The following is a 23272-nucleotide window of genomic DNA, read 5'->3' on the forward strand; positions in this document are numbered from 1 at the left end:
GTTTCCCAGGTAGGACTTGAACTTTCATGCCTCCTGCCTGAGCCTCCCAGAGTGCTAGGGTTATAGGCATGTGTCCCACGAATGGTCAGAAGGCAACCATTCTTGAAGCCATAGTCCCTTTGTTTGGTATTTTAAAGAAAATCTGGCCAAAGGAACTGAACTGATAGGTATATTAAATCTGTCATTTCAAGAGGTTCAGTTTGATTACGGGACAGGGTGTCAAACAATTGTACATTGCAAAACTAAATCTACAAAGAAGTTACTATGTGTAAATCACAATTTAATATCCATACTGGTTTCTTACCCAAAAAAATGTGCAAAAGTTTTATTTATTTCAGGCTTTTTTTTTTCTTTTAAAACCTAAATGTGTATCTGGTGGCAGTGATATTTAAAAAGATCTGTCTAATTCTGTTGATTTGAAATTATCTATCTTGAGATTAATTTAAATTGCCGATTAAGCACATAATTTCTAAGCAATAGTTTAGCCATTATCAAGAGTCTGTTTTTAAAAATGCTATTTTAAAAATTGTGTCTTATAGTAGATTTCTTTAAGTAGAAGTCATTCAGACATCTGGGAAAGATGACAGTTAAATAATTGGGATAATTTTTGGTATTATTGTTAAGAGTTATATACATTTCTGGAAACATGGTATTACTATTTGGTCTAGATCATATAGTAGCATCTGTGAATTGGTAAAGCTCTCTTTGGATTTAATTTTCTTAGTTTTAGTGACAGATTTTTGCATATTGTCTTATGGAGATTCAGCCTCATAAATTTTTGTTTTATTGAATTTGACACAAAGTAATAAAAAGCATGTGCTTCACATGGTTGCATGTACCTGTAATTTTAGTAATCTGGGAGGCTGAGCAAGAGGATCAGTTTGAACCCAGCCTGGGCAACTTAGTGAGATCCTATCTGAAAAAAGATCTGGGGACGTAGCTCAGTAAAGGCTCTGGGTTCAATTCCTGGTACAAAACAAAACAGGAAATTGACTTCAGTCTTTTCATCTTAATGAGCAGAATGGTGTAGAACAATTCAGGGTTCTAGAAAGAAGACTTATTTAGTGCTGAGTATGGGCTTGTGTTACATCATTTAGAGAGATTTGAACAAAAAAGGCATCCTTGGATCTAAAAGGCAACCTTTTTAAGTGATTAAAAGATAATTAATAACAGAAAAAGGTAAATCATCTCTCATACAAATATAACTGATTGCATGTCAGACTTTTTATTAATTGGTCAAGAAACCAGTAAGACTTGCAAGTATAAGATCCTGAGTTCGATCCCCAGTACCAAAACAAAACAAAACAAAACCAGTAAGATGTTACATACAATTCAAAAGAGAATTTGTAAAATATACCCAGACCAAGAGGAATACTGAGATTAATTTATAGTTAGATAAAGATTGCTCAGTATCCTTAAGGAATAATCAGCTATATTGCCTTAAAGAATAGCTTTTATTTCTGTGGATAAGAATCACTTATATTACTATCAATATTCTGTAACTTACATAATTGTAAAATATAGAGATAGTGAAAGGTGGAGATAATCCAAAGAGTGAATTAGCCAGGACATCCAGTCATTTGTCCTTTTCAGTGTCTTTCACAGTATTTTCTAATTGAGTGCTCTAGAAGCTAACTAATCATTCTCGGTCTCCAAGTCTGCTTGCCTTTATCATCCCAGTCAAACATCAGTCATCAGTTACGGTTTTAGATATGGCTCAGGAAAATGATTGGCCAGTCTTTTGTCTCTGAATTAAAGTCATAATTTTTTTTTTTTTTTTGTGGTGCTAGGGATGGAACCAAGCTTGCACATGCTCTACCACTGAGCTGTATCTCCAGCTAAAGTCACAATGTTTATAAATGTTTGCTTGATTGCTTGATTTTTTAGACAGTCTCTCTGCTGTTTGAGCTGACGTTGAGATTTTTTTGTTTTGTTTTGTTTTGTTTGGTATCGGGGATCAAACTGGGGTCCTTGCGCTTGCGAGGCAGGCAGCGGAACCACTGAGCTAAATCCCCAGGCCACATTGAGCTTTTTGTATAGTCCAAGCTGGGCTCAATTCAAGATCCTCCTTCCTCAGCTTCCTGAGCTCTTATCTTAGAGGTGTGCACTACCACACCTGGTAGCTTTATTTCTTTACTGTTAACTTAGAGTGGGGCCATTTGTAAAGTTGAGGAGATTGTGCCTATAAAAATGAGCCAGTCATCCTAACTTTAGTTTTTCCTTTTTTCAGGTTTTCTTACAGAGACTGGAAAAACCAGAGCAAGTACTATTTTTTCTACAGGAACTGAATCTGCTTTCCAAGTAACACAGATCAGAATTATGGTAACTCTCCTGGTACCTTTTTAAATCAATTTTACTACTTTTTTTTTTTAAAGCAATAGAATTACATTCCAGAAGTCCATGTCACTGATTTTTCATGGGGTATTTAGTGATTATTTACTCTGTGTCAGACCTTGGCAGTGGACAGGGTTACATATTTATAAGTCTGTGAGTGCTATGACTGTAAGGATTGAAAAGGTACAGAAGCATTTCTTGGGAAGCAGCTTTCTTACTTTTCCATGACTTAATATATTTGAATATTGCTTCATTGGTTTGGTTTTTGCCACAAGCTGTTTGAATTTAATCATATTGACTGGAAAAAAAAACAGCCACAAAACTTTTGCCCTTTTGATGTTCTCCATCCTAATCTCCATTTCCAGGTTCGACGTGGTGGCATCGGTGCCCAGTGTGGGTTGGTATTTGCCTATAACTCACCTTCTGATAAATTTCATGCTGAAGAACACTTTAAACGGTTTGAAAAATATGACAAATGGAAGCTTTACGAGCTCAGGCAGTTCATAAAGAGCAGGTAAGGAGCAAAACAAAAATCTGTATAATTAATAAGAATGTATCCCTTCTCATCTGTGCAACCTCATCCTTCTATTCATGCTTTTATTGAAAATATTTATTAAACACTTTCTATGAACCAGACCTGACACTAGGCACCAAAGACACTGTAAAAAGAAAAGTGGCGCAGTGTCCACTGCAGGGAGCTTTCTGCTTAGTACAGGAGACAGACACACTAAACTTTTGGGGTCAGCCATATTAGGAGAGCTATGCAGGAGACTTCTGGGACCAGACAGCAAGGTTCCTCTCCTGACCCAGGAAGGCATCCTGGAGCCAGCAGGAGGCACTGTTTCTGAAGGAGGAGTTACAGTTGACTAGCCACTAGAAGAAGTGGAGGGAGGGTGGCCTAAGCAAGGAGAAGTGCAGGTGTGAGGGCCCAGAGATGAAGTATGGCACACTGGAGGAGGTATTGCTAAGGTGAACTGCGTGGGAGAATGGCAAGAAACAAAGCTGGGAAAGGGCCAGAGTAGTAGAGGTCTCTTGTCTGATTCAGGCTTTTGATCAGTAGTGGGATCGCACCTGTGAATAGCCACTGCACTCCAGCCTGAGCAATATAGTGAGACCCTGTCTCTAAACCAGGCGTGGTGGCATACTCCTATAGTCCCAGCTACTTGTAATGCTGAGGTAGGAGAACTTGCTTGAGTCCAGGAGTTCTGGGCTACAGTGCCCTGAGCCAGTGGGGTGTCCACACTAAGTTTGGCATCAATATGGTCACCTCCCAGGAACAGGGGACCACCAGGTTGCCTAAGAAGGGGTAAACTGGTGCAGGTCAGAAACAAGTCAAAACTCCCATGATGGTCTGTTTTGGGATTTAGACTATTCTTTTTTTCTGTACCGGGGATTGAACTCAGGTCCTTGCACTTGCAAGGCAGGCCACCGAACCTTTGATCTAAATCCCCAGCCCTAGATTTAGACTATTCTTAAAGCAGGGTGTGTGGTGAAGGAGGAGAGTGCAGTGTGTTTTGGAGGAGTTAGAACTACTCAGGCTGATGCTGCAGGCAGAATGGGTGAGGAGAGAAAGCACAGAAACAGGAGGGATGGGTGAGGCTGGCACTGTCACCCAGGAAGCCAAAGATGGAGCTGACTTCAGCCAGGGCAGTAGCAGAAGCAGTTAACTAAGGTAGATGGGAGGCAGGGTCCCTAGAAGATCAAAGCAGGAGACCCTGGGGACTGACTGACTAGAGAGCAGCAGAGGGAAGAAGGCTTAGGTGGCACTAATTCTGGGAACTTGGTAGTGTCTTTCTCTAGAAAAGAAAATATCCCAGGGAGGAGAGGAGTAGAATTGTGGGGAAGGTGCAGAACTCAGTGTTGGACCTGCTGAATTTGATGTACTTGGAAGCCCTTGAGATGTTCAGTAGCTCACTGGACAAATGGGCCAGGAGCTTAGTGGAGAATCTTATGCTGCAGGGTCAGACATCCGTCTAACGTGATTATTGAAAACATGAAAATAGGAGAAATCCCTCTAGAAGAGTATGTGGGCTGGGAAGAGATGAAAACTTAAGTCACCATGATGGGTGGCTCCAGATTGAAGGGGCAACAAAGAAAAACTCAGCCAGTGAAGCAACAGGAAAACCAGGGCTGTGTCCTTAGGACCTCAGGGGAAGCAGTGTTTAAACAGGCAAGGAATGGGTGTGGTATCTGATGTTACTCAGAAGTCAATAATATAGAGGCTGAAAGTAGGTCTGTTGAACCTAGCCACCAGGTCATGGGTAACCCTTGGATACTAAGTTAGAGCTCATGAAGCAAAACCCTAGACTTGCTGTTTATGCTTCTATATTTCACAGGTAGCAGAGTGCTGGAGTTAACAGAAATCTTTTTTTTTTTTTTTGTACTTGGGATTGAACTCAGGACCTTGCACTTGCAAGGCAGGCACGGTGCCACTGAGCTAAATCCTCGGCCCTCAGAAATCTTTAAATATAATTGGGTATAGCATTACTTATGCTTTAATGTTTGTATAGATCACCTAGGGATCTTGTGAAAGCACAGATTTAATTCAACAGTTGGTTCTAGGTAGGGCCTGAGGCTTTGCTTTCACTTGATTCTGCTGCCTGGCCATGGATAAACTTCCAAATGCAGGGATCTAGAACTGGCTCCTGGCTATGCTGGAATTTATTTGGCATTCCTGAAAAATGATTGCTCAGCCTCTGTGGAACACTAATGATGGAAAAGTCAATGAATGTCAAGGCAGGTACTGCAAAGGTTAGAATATGAAGTCTACATTTGTAATTTCTATTCACTGGTCTTAATTTAAACAAATGTTCCTCATTCTTAAAATCTCCCTTCCATTAAACACATAGATGACTTTTTAAAAGATGACCTTATTTTTAAATAATAACTAGAAAAAAAATAATAGCAAGAGATGACAACTAATTTTAAGCAGCCATGTCTCACTCTTGGGACATATTAAAATAGATCTTTTTCTCTAAGTTTCTATTAAACAAGGTCTTTCACATCTTATATATTTTTATTTTAATTAAGTAATTTATTTATTTTTGTATGGGGATTGAACTCAGGTCCTTAGGCTTGTGAGGCAGGCAGTGGGACCACTGAGCTAAATCCCTGGCCCTAGTATTTTTTTTAAACCTAAATACAGGTTTAATGATTTGGTTCCAGCCTGAGTTACCCTTAAATCATGATTCAGTTGCCCTGCATATTTCATTTCCTCTCCAGTTTGGAAGTCAAATGTTAATGTGCCTCTATCTTACTGATTTTTTTTGTCTGTCTGTTTTGGTCATGTCCTGGCCAAGTGTGGGCAGGCAGCATGTCCCAGGGTCAGATGCTTGGCTGCTGCGCACACTTGAGAGAGCTAGTGTACAGCTCTTTCCCTGTCCTGCCTACTGTGTGGTGTGGTTTAGTGAGTGAGTGGCTTCTCTGTTCTCTGACACCCTGCCAGCTCTCTGGTGGTGCTGAGGATTGAACCAGAGCTTCACGCATACTAGGCAAGTACTGTGCCATTGAACTATAGCCTCAGCCCTCAAAGAGGATATTTAAGAGTCCTTAAACATGGAATGTGGATGAGACTCATTGATATGGTTTTGGACTAAATGGATGCCACCTGTCTTATTGGGATTAACTATCACAAAAGGTTTATGCCAAGAAAGAATGATGTTAGGAAGAGAATATTTTTTTCTCTGTGTTACGGAACCTGGTCTGGATTGTCTTTTCCTGCTTCTTTCCATATTTCCCTGTGTTTGCTTGTTGTGTCTGTGGAGAATACTCATGTATTGCCAGCTTCCAAGTTGATTCATAGCCTGAGTAGTGTAAAATTTCAGGAATAATACTTAAAAAGACTGCCTTCTCTTAATTCCTGAAAAGGGAGTAGCATTTAAGTACCTGTGTTTGTTTGTTTGTTTGAGATAGGGTCTTGTTGTGTAGTTCAGGCTGACCTTGAACACATGGCAATCCTCCTGGCTCAGCCTCCCGAGTGCTGGGATCACAGACATGTGCCATCACGTCCAGCCTGTACATGGTTTTTAAAGGGAAGTGGCACACAATTGTGTTTTTTCAGTATCAAAGCTGGAATGCTTTCCTGGAAGGAATTCTTAAGGAACAGGAAGGCACACAGACCTGTTAAGGCTACAGTTTTTATTTCTGAAACTTTAAGGTCTAGAAGTTCCTGGGCTTTTACTTTTCAGTTGTTCCAAGCGGCCCAAGACCAGACTGCTGGCATATACATTAGCTAGAACTTGGGAAAGGAACTGAACATGCAGCTTACATTATTGTACCTTACTCTTGAGACTCACCTAAGACTCCTGACTTCATGTCTCATTCTTCAGATAAGCCAGTTACCCAAAGAAGTAAGCCTTTTCCTTATTTCCCAAGTTGTATCTGGGGCTGAGATAATTCCCAGTCATAGTTAAGATGCTGAGAAATGAAGAGGCAAGTATAGCCACCTACTGTGCCTCATATATTCTAGGAGTTACCAGGTGCCACACTCCATCCCCGGTTGTTAGTTGACAGGGCTTATATACAAGTTAAATGCCACTTTAATGAAGCTTTACTTGTCAGACTCTAGAGAAATTTAAAAATAGAAAAGTATTTTGTGATTCCTCTTGTGTTCCCAGAATTGGTTGCTCCGCTGATGACCTTGGAGAGGATGATCCTATTGGCTGGTTTGAGCTGGAGGAAGAGTGGGATGAAGCAGATGTCAAGTTGCAGCAGTGCAGAGTTGCCAAAGTAAGCATCAGTGAGTGTGGCGAGAGTTTGCCTGTTCCCCTCCCTTCATCCTGTAAACATCGTCCTAATTGTAAATGTACCAGTGCTGGATCCTTGAGGGGGATGGTCCCTTAGGAGTTCTTAGTCTGATTGGAGAGGTACATGTGTAGACACCACAGGATGTGATGAAGGGAGATTCAGGAGGGTGTTAGAACCTATTGGAAGAATTAACCCAGCCTGGAGCTCGGTAGGGAAGGGTACGTGGGAAGTTATTTAAGCCATCATCTTTAGCCTGGCTGAGATGTGTGGAGAAGGGCATTAGGCTGAAAGAATAGTGGGTGCATAGGCATAAATGCAAGAGAGATGTTTCACTGGGTATGAAAGAAATGGTGATTATCTGGCACTTCATTTTATTTTTTGCAGGACTATGGATTTAACCCAGGGCCTGTGCCCTGAGCTAAATCCTCAGCCATTTATTATTTTGAGACAAGGTCTCATTAACTTACTAAGTTGCCCAGGCTGGATTTAAATTTGTAATCCTCCTGTCCCAGCCTCCCAGAGTGCTAGGAATTACACCATGCCCAGTTTACTTAAATTCTTTTAACCTCAAATGTAAATTGTAGACTTAAATAAGAGAATTCAGAACTATCTTTATGTCTTATGCTTAGTAGGTGCCCCATAAATATTTATGCAGTTGAGTAGCTGATTTGGAAAAACTGTTAACAAAGGTGCTTTCACTGTAAGAAGCAAACACTTTGCACTAAAGTTGGGCTTTGAAAATGGTATTATCTTTGAGCAGACAAGACTGTTTCTCAGGCGTCTAGTCCATGGGTTACACATATCATTTGGGGACTGTGAGACAATTCTTTAGGACATTGACTGTTTTCATTACTGAGTTTTTGTTCAAAATGTCTGTGCCAAGAGCAAATGTACTTCTTTTATTCTTACCCTGTTTTTGCCTTGAAGAAGGCATGTCTCTTCTTTCTTTTTTGGGGTACTGGTGATCAAACTTGGGACCTTGCGCTTGCAATGCTGGCAGCAGAACCACTGAGCTAAACCACCAGCCTTCTCTTCTTATTTTATTATCTTTACTAAGACCTGATTTCATTTAGCATTTGAGTGGGTTTTTTTGTGTTTTTTGTAGATATTGGACTTATATTTGTATTCCCCAGTGCTGGGCATGGTGGTACCAAATAAGTTATTAAAATCATAGTAGGACCTTCCCACAAAAGGCCTTTCACCCCTTTTCGTCATATTCAGGGATTCTGAGTTCATTTCCTGAAAACTCTCTCTTCCTTTCTAGTATTTGATGGTGAAGTTCCTCTGCACCCGGCACGAGTCGGCAGAGCGCTTGGGAGTGCAAGGCTTGAGCATCAGTGGGTACCTCCGGCCCGCAAGAGCAGAAGCAGAGAAAAACATTCTCTGTGCCCACTGCAGGAAAGAGGCAGAGAGTGTCTGTGGGGCCACCCTGCTCCTCAGGACCCTGCAGTTCATCCAGCAGCTCGCCCATGACCTGGTAGGGTTTCCTCAGTTGGTAGCCTGTGTTCCTCTAGGAAAAATGGATGTCAGTGTTAAGGAAATGAATGCCAACCCTATCCCTGCCTGAAGCCTTAGTAGTGGGACAGGCAACAGCCTGTGGTGACTCTGAAAAGTGGGCAAGAAAAGTGGGCCTTTGTGGCACCAGTCAGTGAGGACTAACTGGCCTGTGGCCACTGTTGTGAGGTCTTTTAGAGTAGACCTGCAGACATATTGTAAAGATGCCCACCTGTGGTTGCCCTGGAGAACAAGCAGCTTCATAGGATTTGTCTTCTTTAAATTATAGGAGAATTATTACTGAATTCAAGGTGAATTTTATATACTTGCAGTGACTTCAAAGTTAGGATTCGCAATATCTCTCTCCCTCCCTTCCTCCTTCTCTTCTCCCTCTTTCCCTCCCTCCCTCTCTCTCTCTCTCTCTCTCTCTCTCTCTCATACACACACACACACACACACACACACACACACACACACACACACACACACACACCCTCTATACACTCTCTATATTTTTACTCTCTCTCTCTCTCTCTCATACACACACACACACACACACACGCACGCACACACGCACACACGCACACTCACACACGCTTTAAAATTTCTATAGTTTTTTTAAACCCAGGGGCCTGTTCATGCTAGACAAGTGCTCTGCCATTGAGCTCTACATCCCCAGCCCCCCTCCCCCACTTTTGGTTGTTTTTTGGAAACAGTCTCTATATATATAATCCACAATGTAGTCCAGGCTGGCCTTAAATTCCTGGCAGTCCTCCTGCCTCAGCCTCCTGAGTGCTGGATTACAGGAATGTGTCACCATGCCTGGTTTCATTCATTCATTTATTTATTTATTTATTTCCGGTACTAGAGATTGAACTCAGGATCTTGGGCTTATAATGCCAGTGCAGTGCCACTGAGCTAAAACCAGGTCCTCCTTTTATTTTGTTTTGAGACAGAGTCTCATTATGTTTTCCAGAGTAGCCCTAAACTTGTGATCCTCCTGCCTCAGCTTTTTGAGCAGCTAAGATTTTAGGCATGCGCTACCTCACTCGGATTCATTTGTAGTTTTAATATTAACTTTTGCTGTCACTAAGAAGACACAGTAATGACTCATTCAAAGAAAGTATTTCAGCCAATTTATTGGCATGGAGTTTGTGGCTTGCACTGGGAATCCTAAGGAGCCCACTTGTGTGTGCAGCAGCATCCACCCTTAGTTTTCAGTTTGCTGCAGGGCACACTCAGAGGCTGGTGACTCAGTGTACATGTGGCTTTTGGATCTCCATTCTCTAAGAGCTTCTGTTATTCAAAAAATAGAGAAGAGACAGACCTAAGAGTATTGGGTGGGATTATGGCAGTTCAGGCCACACACAGGGACAGGTCCTACCTACTGAAGGAATATCCTGGAGATTGATCATTATCAAGTAAGATTGATTTATGTTCCAAGTGCTGTATTAAGCAGCCAAGGACCCCTTGTGGATATGTGTGTGGAGTGTTTTATGTACATATATATTTATATGCACACGTACGTATGTACCATACACACGTGTGTATATTATAGAACGTGTCAGACTAAAAATAGCTATGGGCATCCTTTTTAGTAGTTAAATATGTGGGAATTTTGCCTAGGTGGAGCCACTTGCCCCCTTAACAGTGAGAAGTAGATGCAGCATCTCAATAGTTCTAAATGCCTTTTGTCCAATTTTACTGATCTTTATAATTTTTTTAGGTGCAGCAGAAAGAAAGTGGCTTAAAATATAAATCTTTTCTGGACTTCGCGGGTCTTGATTTACAGATCTTCTGGAATTTTTACAGTAAATTAAAGCAAAAGTAGGTCAGAATTTGTTATAAGGTGATAATCATAAACAAGGCTGAAGACAATGAGTTTTGCTATTCTGAATGTACATTTTTTTTCTAAAATTTTTTACTTCCTACTACTGTATATTGTTCTGATTTGAAAGATTTGGTTATTATCAAAAATAGTACCTCACATTTCTAAAAAATATTTAAGAAGTGTTTCACAAACATTTTCTCATTTGATTATCCTCACAACTTTTGGGATAAGCAGATCAAGTATTCTAGTAGTACTGTACATGTTGAGCACCCCTAATCCAGACATCCAAAATCTGAAATCTGCTGGGCATGGTAGCGCATGCCTGTAATCCCAGCACTTGGGAGGCTGAGGCAGGAGAATCGCCACAAGGTCTGGCTATGTAATGAGTTCTAGGCCAGCTTGGATTGCATAGCGAGACCCTGTCTGAAGAAACCAAACAAATAAAATAAAAACAATAAAAAAATTCTGAAGGGCCTGGGATTTAGCTCAGTGTTGCCACCGCCTGCCTCATAAGCGCAAGGTCCCGAGTTAAATCCCTGGAACCAAAAAAAAAATCTGAAACTCTCAGCGTCCCACCACAGTGGAAAATTCCACACCTGACCACATGTGATAAATTGCAGTCAAAATACAAGTTCACTGAAAGTATCATATGACATTACCTTCATTCTGGGTGTATAATATGTATGTGAAATAAATAAATTTTGTGTTTAGACTTGGGTCCCATCCCCAAGAAAACACACTATGCTTATAAAAATATTCCAAAATCAGAAAAAGTCTGGAATCTGAAACACTTCTAGTTCCAATAATTTTTAATTAGGGTTACTCATCGCTTCTTGGCCTTTTGGCTAAGATCAAGTGTTTAATTGGGGATACTCAATGTGTTTTCTCGTTTTACAGATGAAGAATCAGGATTAGAAATGAATTTCCTTCCCTACAGTGGGTGATCAGGCGGGGTTTATGTTTGTGGACTCTTAGGATAGTGTTCTCTGTCTTCCACCAAAAGTAATGCCTAGAGGAGAGTCCTTTGTAGGCAGCTATATGAGTTTGTTTACTTATTTGTTTATTTATTATTAGTTTTTTGAGACAGAGTCTCACCAAGTAGTTCAGGCTGGTTTTGAACTCACTGTGTGGCCCATGCTAGTAGCCTTGAACTCACAGCAATCCTCCTGCCTCAGCCTCCCTCCTAAGTATTGAGATTACAGGAGTGTGCTACCACACCCAGCTGACAGCTATATGACTTTAGAACAGTGGGCTCTGTGTCACTGAAAGCTCTAAAAGGTTTGCCATCACTGCTTTAGAGGATGAAAGCAACTTGCTCTCTTGCTCACTGATATTCTTGTCTTTCTGCAGCCCAAGGGAAGAATGCATCTGTGCTCAAACCCTGCTGCTGCAGCTCCTTCAGAGCTGCTTCTCAGTACTGCAGCGAGATGCACTGGCTGCCCCTGAGGAGAAGCCTTCAACCCAGCGCCTGAGGGAGGTGGAGGCCGCCAAGGCGCTCTACGCACACTTATTTGATGGTAGGGGCTTGGTTTGTCCCTGGAATGCACCCCTGTGCTGGTGGCCATGGGCCTCTTGCTATAGAGCAGAGGAGGTTCTGTGATCATGTGCAGCAGAAAGAGATTGTGGCTGTGGAAAATGAGCATTTCCTTTGATGCTGTCATGAATTGTTATTCAGAGTTCAGGATTTTTCCTTCTTCAACTGACTTGTCTTCCTCCTTGTTTCAGATGTACAGATGACTTATGTTGAAGGGTATCACTGTCACACTGTTCAGCCCTAACTTCAGTCAAGACACTGGGAGGAGGCCAATAGATTAGGGGAAGAAACTAATGATAAATTGAGGATGAAATATGTGCAACCATCTGACATTATTTTTAACACTGCCAAGTTGTGTCATAAAAGAATAGAGAGACTAAATTCAGTTATATAGGCTTTGTTTTAGTTAAATGTGAACAGAAGTATTTTTTTACACTGCTTCACCTGTACATAAGTATTTCTTTGCTCTAGTATAAACTATAAAACAGAGTGTGAGTTTGTAGGCCAGTTATAGTAGAGCTGTATTGTAAAGGAGTAGATGGAATATTAAATCTGATTCCATTGGTCATGTTTTTAGTGGTAGATAGAGTGGATGGAGACTCTGTGCCCATGGAGATATTAAAACAAGAAGTCAGGAACACCCTTCTCAATGGAGCTGCCATCTTTTTTCCTGATCGGCAGACCAGGCGAAATCATCTCTTCACCATGATGGTAACTATCATCGGGATCCCATTCCTCAGTTCTGTTAGGATGAGATCTGTTTGTCTCTACTTTGTCTGAACATACTGTCAGTTTAATTTTCCAAATGTTTATTGACATTAACTATGAAAAGCTTCATGCAACACAGATCTCAAAGGACATGGCACTGTTCACAGTCCTAATCTCTGTTTCATAACCTGTTATCTCAAAAAGTCAGTGTAGTCTTTCTTATTTATGACTTGCCTACAACCACATTTTCTTTTTCTTTCTCAACTTATGGAAAATTTTAAAACCAATGCAAAAGTAGACTAAAGGGTATAATGAATCCTTCCAGCCCCCAAATGTACTTTTCACCTAGCCTTGACAATGATAAAGTCAGGCTAATCTTATTTCATGTGTAATGTACCTCACCACCACCTAGTGTTATTGGAAGTAAATCTTTGACATGTTTTATTCTTAAATATTTTAGTATAACTCTGTAAAGAATATATAACCAAATTTGAATCCTCAACTGTTTTTTCTCAGCTTCCTAGACCCTTTCTCCATGTTACTTGGACTAAATACCAGGGGTAAAAGATGGTTTCAGTATCTAGAGACATTATGTTACCAAGTAGAATATGTTGTACAAAGATCTGTTCTATGTCTTTACTAGAAGCCTTACCAGGAAGCTGAGAAAATGACTTTTTTTTTCTAGTGTGTATTCCACATGAAAAATAGAACATATAACTTCTTGAATGACATTTGTGTCTACCAGCAAAGCAGCCCTGTCTCTTGCCCTTAGCCCATCCCATCAGATAGTAGTAGTGAGGGTTTTTTCCCTTCTCATGCTGATGAGATGAACAGCACTGCTGACCTGTTATGGTACAAAACAGTTCTCTCTCCAGGTGATCATATTGATTGTGACTACATCTTATATTCCCCACTATCCTGGGCCAGGCAGGGCTCCAGACTATAAGTTCCCTGGGATCCCCCCTCAGTCCTTTGCAGAGCAGTAGGTGTTCAATATATGTTAAGAAAAAAAGTTCCTCAAAGTAATCCAGTAGCCCCACCAGGAGGTCTGTTACCATAGACTCAAAACCTGTGGGATAAAAGGAAAGTTTTGATTCTATTTAAAAACAGTTCACAAGAAGTGTGCTCTATCATATCTCTTCTCATGGCATGGCATGTCCAGACTTCTGGAAGTCTGCTTCTTTGACATTTCCATCAGGCTTTTTTGTAAGAAAAGTTTCAGATGTTACTTTTGAAATGAACCGGAGTCACTTTCCACCTTATATGTAGATGGTTGGCTCTGCTGCCTCCTAGCACTGGACTAGGTTTTAACTGGGTGCTGTGAGGAATCTGCTGACCAGTGAGTGCTTCTTCATACACAGGAACAGTAGGTGGTAGTATTTCATGCTGCTTTTGGTCTGTAGAATGTCATGGAATGGAGTTTCTGAGTGTACACTTTCTGGTTTTGTAGAAGAATGTCTCTGAGCAGGAGCACAAGCAGTCCCTGCAACTCACTTTCCGTTCACTGTGCACATATTTTAGGTAAGTTTATAATTCTTTTCTATTGTAGAATAGTTCAAACCTTTGCAAAGTTGTTTCCTTGAGTGATCCCTTCTTTTCATGTTTTTTTGGGTTAGTACTCCCCCTGTCCAACTAGAAAGACTCTGGAGTGAGTTGTTCATAGGCACAAGAGTGACTGAAATAATGGTTGAATAATAGTCTTGTCAAGAGCTTAATCCAAGTCCCAGCCATTATAAAACAAGTTAGAGTTGAACCCATTGAGGACTTCTTTGAGAACTTCAGTTTCTAAGCGAGTCTTAAAGACAAAAACTAAAACCGGGGTGCGGGGTTTGGGGTCCTGTACTCAGTGCTACAAGCCCACTAGATTAAACCAACTACAGAAGCACAGAGATGGTAGTTTACAGAAGAAGCAAGCCGAGAGGGAAGAATTTGGAGATTTGTCATGTTTTGTCTACCAGAGAAGCTAACAAGCCCATAGACTGCATTTCTACAGGTCTAGCTCTTGAAGAAGGAAGGGACTAATAGCCCAAACAACTGCCTGCAAGATAAGACTGTACCTGGTATGGATGGTAGACTTAAAGGGCTGTCTGTATAAAAGCTTTCAAAATCAGGTAGCGAGGAAAATGCTAGAGCCTGGGAATGTCATGTGAAGAACATTTGGAGACACAGGGGAGTCATTAGCCTGGACTGTCAAATTAGGAGTCATAAGAGTAAGTGTATTTCACATTGGTGGTTAAAGTGATTAAGGCCTGGAGGATTTATGAGTCTGATTGTGGGAGGACAGAGACCACAGCCTGTCTTCCTTACCCAAACTCCTCCTACCCCGTGGAACTGGCACTGAAATCTCCCTGGGTTCTTTTTTTGGACCTTTTTAAGATAGAAAACATGAAATCCCCTTCCTGCAACCATGTGTTTGACTAATCTGTGTTCTTTCAGTGACAAAGATCCAGGTGGCCTTCTACTTTTACCTGAGAGAAGCGACCTGGCTGGCATGAACATCAGCGAGGTCCTGGCGGTCATGAACACCCTCCTCTCTGTGGCTGCACGAGAGGTACTTCACAGCTGCCTCCCTAACTTCAATTTTTTTTTTTTTTTTTTTTGGTACCGGGGATCGAACTTGGGACCTTGTGATTTCTAGGCAGGCAGCAGAACCACTGAGCTAACTCCTTGGCCTCCCTGGCTTCTTTACTTCATGCTTTGCCACATGAGGTCACTGTGCTGCCCCAATAGCCTTCACTCACAGTGAGACTGTCTTTTGTTACTTTGCCATTGTACATGAGCACAGAGGCTTCCCAGCCAGCCCCTGCTGACAGGTTAGTGACCCTTCCTTACCTGCCCCTAGGTAGTCAGCAAGGATCAAAAAACACAGAAGCTCTTGTTAAAACTTCCTATGCAAAAGAAGAATGGATTTTCCCCAAGTCCCTCGGTGTCAGTAAACCCAACACATAGTTGTATATTTGTTTATGAATTTTGTGAAAAGCTATTTTGGACACGGGGATACACACACACACACACACACACACACACACACACACACACACACACATTTTGGTACTGGGGATTGAACTCAAGACCTTGTGCTTGTGAGCCAGGTGGAGGAACCACTGACCTAAATCCCTGGTCTCTGGATATTTTTAAAAACTAAGATTACCCAGCAAATTTATAGGCTTATATGAAACTATGGTCTTTGTTTTTTTCTGCTAATGTTTTTGCACTTTTTTTAACATGAAGGATTTGCTTCTCAAAATGTATTTCATACTTCCAGTGGATCAGGATTACCTGGGAAATTTGACAGAAATTTAGATTTCCAGGCCTTAGCCCAAGCTACTGACTTAAAATCTCTAGAGATAGGCTTAAGAATGTATATTTTGCTGGGCAAAGGAGCATATACCTATAATTCCAACTGTTTAGGAGGCTGAGACAGAAAGATTGAAATTTAGAGGCCACTGGCATCGTAGATCATGAAGAAGCAAGATGAAAACACACTGGAGGGAAAATCCTGGAATTCTTTTCTAGGGATGTAAAACATATACAAATAAAATGCCTCAATGCTCCCTCACCCCCCAAAAAAGAAAGAAAGAAATTTAGAGGCCAGCCTGGGCAACTTAGTGAGACACTGTCTCAAAATAAATAAAAAGACTGGGAATGTAGTTCAGTGGTATAGTACTTACTTAGCATGCTTAAGGCCCTGAGTTTAATGCATAGTACTGCAGGGCTAGAAATTCTTAACTTTATGTTTGATCAATGTTATGTTTTCTGCTGTCATATTAATATTCTCTTATTTACATTGTGCTTTCTTATTTCCATTATTGTGCCCATCTCTGAGTCTTCTTTAAAACTTTTACTCCAGCCTATCATCATCAGTATTTCCTCTTTGCCCCACTTAGCCATGGCTCTCTCTAATCTCTGTCTGTATTTCGGCCATTTCCCACACTTTCCCTTTCTCCTGGAGCTCACTGAAATTCTACCTGATCCTCAAATGCCTGAAGCCTTGTCTAAGCTCCTGCCCTCTCCATCTTCCTCTACATCCTCATTGCCTATGGACAGAAAGCTGCAGGGTTGTCATCTGTGTCTTCTCCCCTACCTATCTCCTTCCATCCATCTGTCTGTCCCTTGCTCCTTCCCTCCCTCCTCCCTTCCTTCTGTCCTTTTCTTCTCCCCTTTCCTCTGCTTCCTCTTCTCCGTTCTTCTCTTTCTTCTTCCAGCACCTAGGAACTCACACTGAGCTACATCCCTACCCCTTCATTCGTTTAGCAACAGGACCTTCCTATGTTGCCCAGGCTGACCTCAAACTTTAGATCCTCCTGCTTTAGCCTCTTAAACTGTTGGGATTATAGGCATGCACCGCTAGTTTTTATAGCTGCTACTCAAACCTGGGCCATTTGACTCTGAGTCTTCTCTTTTCACTTGGTAACATTTGCTATAAGATGCATGTGGGAAAATGTAGTAGCATCTGCCCAAGAAAATTTCCCATAACTGTTATCATATAGAGATCAAATACTTGTTTTTTTCTTCTCTTTAACTCACCTAATAGTCTGATACAGAGTAAGTTACATCATCGAATCATCATCAAATCTCCTAGGCCAGAGTTCACTGTAGCCATTAGCATAGTTTCCTGAATCATCTCTCTCTTTTTTTTTTTTTGGCGGAGGGGAGGCAGGGTCTCACTATGTAGTTGAAACTGACCTGGAACTCACTATGTAGCCCAGGCTGGTCTCAAACTCACAGCGATCCTCTTGCCACAGCCTCCTTAGTGCTGGGATTACAGGCGTGTGCCATCAAGCACACATCGAGCTCTGAACCTCTTAAAACACCCACTAACTAATCTTTTCATAATAAAAAAGAATTGTATAATGTGCTTAATTTACTAGAAACACCAGTAATCCTAGTATATTCACCCAAAAGTTATAAAATATGCCTGGTTTACCAGAAACAACAATTTTATACTGTACTCACCATTCAAGTTGACATCTTTAGTTTGTAGGAAGGGAGGCTGAAATGGAACGTGGGTATTTTCTGGAAGGACAGTCCCCTTCCATAAGAACATCAGGAATCTGGCTCTCTGGTGTCCTTTCTCTCCTTGGGAGATTCTGTAGCCCATTAGGACCTGCTTCTGGCTCACGAGGTCTCAACCTTTTCAGGACTAAAAACTTGTCTAAGGCTGTCTTTTCTGTCTTTTCTTTAACACTCTTCTGCAGTATGACAGGACACTGTCATTAAGCAAGTGAACACAATGATTGGCTTTTTCTCTGGGTGGGTCTTTTCTACATATGTTTATAGCTCTGTCCATTTTTCCAGGATTTCCTTTATTTCAGAAGAACTTTCTGCACTGATCATTGACACTCCCCCTCCTCTTCAGAAAGCGCCTCAGCTGCCCTTCTCTGTTGCTCAGCCAGAAGCTGCTGAAGTTCTCCATAGACAATTCCTGAGTGTTCCTCCACCAGCTCCTCAACATCACCACTGTCTACCTGCGAGCCTATGGCTCTGCTACAGTGACAGTGTCATCAACCACAGGGTCATTCGAAGGCTCAGGATCCTCTACACAGCCTTCAAAGTCTCTCTCCTGTATAATTTTAGGCCACGTTTTCTTCCAGGCAGATCTCAATGTCCTAGACTTTGGCCCAGGATTTCTCAATTAACCCCACATAGGAAAGGGTGTTGCAATGATCCTTCCAGAATTTTTTCAGCGTTAAATCTGTATTTACAGTCATCCAGAAGCACTTCAGGAACACTTTCTTGGTGTGTAGCTTCTCAAAATTATCTATAGCCTTCTGGTTCATAGGCTGCAGTAGAGGAGTTGTATTAAATAGGAAGAACTCGACTGAAAGCCACAGGAATTCTTCAGCCAATCTTTCCAAATCTCATGGGTGGGCAGGAGCATAGTCCATGATGAGGAGAGCCTTGAGTGGTAAGCCTCTGTCCTCTAGATATTTTTAATTTTTAAAAAATTTATTCACTTATTTATTTTTTGTTTATTTGGTACCAGGGATTGAACTCCTTGCACTTATAAGGCAGGCAGCAGAGCCACTGAGCTAAATCCCCGGCCCCCTCTAGATATTTTTTAACAGTAGGATAGAAAGGCTCCCTGCTCCACTCAAGAAAAAGTACTCTTGTTACACAAGCTTTTGTGTTAAATCTCCATATAGCCCCAGCCTATGTTTCATGACATTGCTGAGCGCTCGAGGGGTCTCAGAGTGACAAGCCAAGAGAGGCTTTAAGATCACCACTCTCATTGACACATGGCAGTAAGGTCAGCCTATCCTCCCTAGGCTTGTGGCCCAGCATTTTCTTCTCTTTCTGGATAACATATGTTCTCCTGGGTACTTTCTTCCAGAAAAGGCCAATTTCATCACAATTAAAAATTAGATGAAGGGGCCAGGGATTTAGCTCAGCGGTTCGGTGGCCTGCCTTGCAAGCGCAAGGACCCAAGTTTGATCCCTGGTACCAAAAAAAAAAACTAGATGAAAGCAAAAGACATTTCTCTGTGTCATGTGGTATATGTAATTTTTAGCAGCCCTTTTATCAACACTGGCTGCTTTGCCATGCCTTAGTTATGCTATGAACACCAATTCTTTTACACAAATGGTACTGCTATATTTCTCCACAATTTCTTCTTCTTTTCAATTGTGATTGCTTTCTTTACCTTTCCTACCTTTGCTTCTTTTTTAGCTTTTGGGGGGCCATTTTGATGGCAGTAATCATAATGATTATATAAAGCACTGATTGAAATCACATCCAAAAACACGTGCATCTGTCCTCAGACTGCTGCTTACATATGCTTACATACACTTTTCTGGCATTGTGAATCTTTGTTTATAACTGCACAAGTGGCTGGCATTCTGGCTGTAACCTAAGACTTTGGCTGAATGTTAAAAAATAAAATTCCATTTGTAACCCAAGTTATGACCATATGTGAGGCTCTTCGTAACTTGCTGGTCCACTGTAGCTTTGGGAGAGAGGTTACAGAGCCTTTGAGAAAAGCTTTACTCTCTAGGTAGTAGTAGGATGCCTGTGGGAGTAGTGTCCACAGCAGCAGTAGAATGAGTGTGGCAACAGAACCACATCAGACAAAGGCAGTTTTTAAAAATGAAATTCATGTACAAGTGAGTATGTATGGATGGGTATCTTACAGAAATAACTGTTTAAGGAATAAAAGGTTACCAGTATCTTTGAAATCCGGACTCTCCACCTACATGCATTCTCTCTCTCTCTCTCGTTTTTTTGTTTTTGTTTTTGTTTTTGTTTTTTTTTTTGAGACAGTGTCTCCCTATGTAGTCCAGGCTGCCCTTGAACTCATGGCATTCTCCTGTCTCAGCCTCCTGAGTACTGGGATTGCAGGCATGCACCACCATACCTGGCCACCACCCATATGCTCTTCCATGGCTCACCTTTCTCCGTCTTCCCCAGACAGAAGTTCACCATTCTGAAGTTCATGTTCATCATTCACTTGTTTTTCTTTCTGCTTATCCTGGCAGAGCGTGTTTGTTTTATTGGTTTTGACTTTTTTTTTTTTTTTTTTTTTTTTTTTTTTTTTTTGGTTTTGACTTTTAATAGGCTCACGTGGCATACAATCTTCTGTGATGTTTTTTAGATTTAACAATGTTTTTGAGATTTACACATGTTGATATATATGTTGTCATTTATATCCACTGAAACACAATGTTCTGTATATACACTTGCCACAACTTACCCATTTTAGTTTGGAGATACAGTTGTTCCAGCTTGGGGCCATTAGCTACGTGACAGTGCCAGTATAAGCATACCTCATGGCTCTGGTGTGCAAGAGTTTATTTCTAGAGGTCAGGTGACCCTTCAGAAAGACTCCCAAGAACAAAGTGTTTGTTAGAATGCTATAGAAGGTTGAGTAATTATTTTGAAGGTGAGAGAGATTTGGTTGAAGCCTCAGGGAAAGAAACCAGAGCAAGAAGAGATGAGGTGAGAGAAGGGAGTGATGAGCAGTGGGGATCCTGAGGTGCAGAAGGAAGTGTCCTGTGGAACAAAAATTGTTCATGTAGGTTTTGAAAATCTGCAAAGAAAGGGAAGTTTTGGGGGGTTGTGTTGATGTTTATTTGTTTTCAGACAAGATCTTGCTATATAATTCAGGCTTGATTTGAACTCACTATGTAGCCCAGGCTGACCTTGAATTCACAGTGATTCTCCTGCCTCAGCCTCCTGAGTGCTGAAATTACAGGCATGCGCCACCGTGCGTGGCCACAGATAAGTTTTCTTAATGCCATCTCTCTTCTTGCTGCTGAGCCAAAAGCTCTTTTGTGAGTATTCCCTGTGCACAGTGTTTGTTTACTTGTTTACGAGTGGCCCTTGGCTATACTCTGTGATTGGCCTTGTTTGGACAGTTTCTCTTTGCTTCCTTGCAGTGTGAATTGTTGATGCTCAATGGGGCCCAAGGGGAGATCAGCTCTGTGCTCTTCTCCCTGTTCTGGTCTGTCCAAGGCAGCCTGCTGTCCTGGTGCTATCTGCAGCTTAAGAGCACAGATTCTGGAGCCAAAGAGCTTGCTGTGGACCTTATTGAAAAATGTGAGTATCAGTACAAGATCTATGAAAACAGACTGGAACCTGGGTTTTGCTCTGCTCTCTTTTTACTACCTCATACATTGTTTTGTTTTTTTTTTTTTTTTTAAACTGCAATTAACATCTGTGGATCATTTTTATCTTCTGCACACACACACACACCCCACACTTATGCCAGATTTTCTGTCTGACCATGGTAGTATCCCATTGTTTTCATATTTTTGTTGTAGAATTGGGTCATTCCATAGCCTAAACATTACCTTATAATCATACAGCACTCTTAGGTGATATCTCACTCACTGGGAGAGACTGTCATCTTGTCTTAGTCTTAAGTGTTTAAAGTCCAACCCATTTGGGACTCCTGTTTCTCAGGAGCTATTCCTATTCCCCAATAAATTTTCCTAATCTTCAAAAAATAAAATCCAAGGTTTAATCCAGTACTGAGAACCCTCAGATTGATATCCTGTCAACCCACAGAAAATGATAGGAAATCCACCAGATTCTGATTAGTCGTGTGGGGAAAATTCAGTTCCATCAAACTTGATCTCAGCCACTGTGACAAACATAGTTCTGGTGTTGGATCCTGCCACCTAGAGCTTGCCCCTTTAGTTTGACAACCCTAATGCATGAGAACCTATTGTAGTGTAAAGGAAAAGGGAGGCTTATGGTTGGGTCCCTCGGCCATGTAACTTCCCTTATAGAAGTGGTGTCTCCACTTTATTGAAAAGTAGCGAAGACAAAAAAACAAAACAAAACAACTCATTTTGCCCAGCTTTTCCTTCTAGAGGAAACCATTTGAATAATACTTATTGGTCTCACAGTCTTTCATTGTAGGATTCTCCATACACACACCTTTTTTGGCCCCCTCCAGTTTTACCCTTGTTGACAACTAAGCATGTGATGTCTTCCATAAGATATAACTTTTTTTTTCTATGTTTTGGTAGATGTGGTACAGTTTTTGGCAAGCACAAGAGTGATTTTGGAATCCCTTTTGTCACAATATAGTGGAAAGACCATAGTAGAAAAATTGTGCAATTCAGTGTTTTCAATGGCAGCTCGCCAACTGGTAAGAAAAAGTGGTAGCTATGTGTATGAGCAGGGTGGGGGTTGGCGGTCCACACCCCCAGGCAGAGTCTAAGGTGGATGCCAAGTGCTTGTTCTTCTTCCTCTAGGTCATTTTCCTGCTGGACTTTTGCACGTTAGACATTCCACACTGCACACTCTTGCGAGAGTTCAGTACCCTCACAGAGCTTTTGAAGAAGCTCTGCAGTGATCCAGAAGGAGGACTGAACAAGGTAACTGAAGTTAGCACCTGAGCTAGGAGAGATGTAAATTGCCTCCAGGAGGCAAATTATTGGTGGCTTTGCCAACATGGATGTAAATGCTGATCAGGTTGATTTGTCACAGTTAGCTACGGAAAGACAATTACAAAGGCACGTCAAATCCATGTAAATGAATAGCCACATTGAAGTTTAGAAGAGAAAATGCATGTTGGAAGCCAAAGTATGTTTGATATCTAAAAGAATTGTCTCTCACCTAATTTTATAGTATATCAAGTTTTCTCATGGTCTTGTTTGAGTTTCACAACAACTTTGTGGCAGTAAAAAGGGCATATACAATTTTTTTTTTTCTTTTTGAGACAGAGTTTTACTATGTAGTTCAGGCTGGACTTGAACTCACTAAGTATCTCAGGCTGGCTTCAAACTTTCGGCAGTCCTTCTACCTCAGCCTCCTGAGTGCTGGGATTGCAGGTGTGCACACCCCATGCCTGCCTTGCTGGCATATACATTTAACATGTAAAGAAGCAAAGACTCAAAAAAAAAGACTGGAAAGTGTTCTTGAATTTTGCCAAAGTCCCAGGCAGGAACAAGAGACCTTGGAATTCCTAATTCAGTGTTTTTTCCTGCTGGAAGTCCATACCAATTATGATTTCTAAGAGATAGTTCTGGATTGGGGTATTGACTGTTAGAGCACTTGCCTACCGTGTACAAGGACCTGGCTTTGATTCCCAGCACAAAAAAAAAAAAAAAAAAAAAAAAAAAAAAAAAAAAAAAAAAAAAAAAAAAAAAAAAAAAAAAAAAAAAAAAAATTCTTTA

General features: G+C 41.2%; 1 protein-coding gene across 1 annotated transcript in view; it reads left to right on the forward strand.

The window, feature by feature from the left end:
• The window catches only part of Zzef1 (zinc finger ZZ-type and EF-hand domain containing 1), a 127214-nt gene that overhangs the window by 36819 nt on the left and 67123 nt on the right, over positions 1–23272 (forward strand). Inside the window, exons 11-22 of the mRNA XM_033762734.1 lie at positions 2231–2322; positions 2700–2848; positions 6951–7062; positions 8345–8557; positions 10301–10401; positions 11756–11922; positions 12517–12650; positions 14098–14168; positions 15084–15198; positions 21023–21182; positions 22121–22242; positions 22349–22471. Coding sequence (XP_033618625.1) covers positions 2231–2322; positions 2700–2848; positions 6951–7062; positions 8345–8557; positions 10301–10401; positions 11756–11922; positions 12517–12650; positions 14098–14168; positions 15084–15198; positions 21023–21182; positions 22121–22242; positions 22349–22471 — 1559 coding nt within the window. The remainder of the gene's footprint in view (positions 1–2230; positions 2323–2699; positions 2849–6950; positions 7063–8344; positions 8558–10300; positions 10402–11755; positions 11923–12516; positions 12651–14097; positions 14169–15083; positions 15199–21022; positions 21183–22120; positions 22243–22348; positions 22472–23272) is intronic.

Source organism: Fukomys damarensis, unplaced genomic scaffold (genome assembly GCF_012274545.1).
Source record: "Fukomys damarensis isolate Sample0158 unplaced genomic scaffold, DMR_v1.0_HiC HiC_scaffold_13, whole genome shotgun sequence".
Lineage (NCBI taxonomy): Eukaryota > Metazoa > Chordata > Mammalia > Rodentia > Bathyergidae > Fukomys > Fukomys damarensis.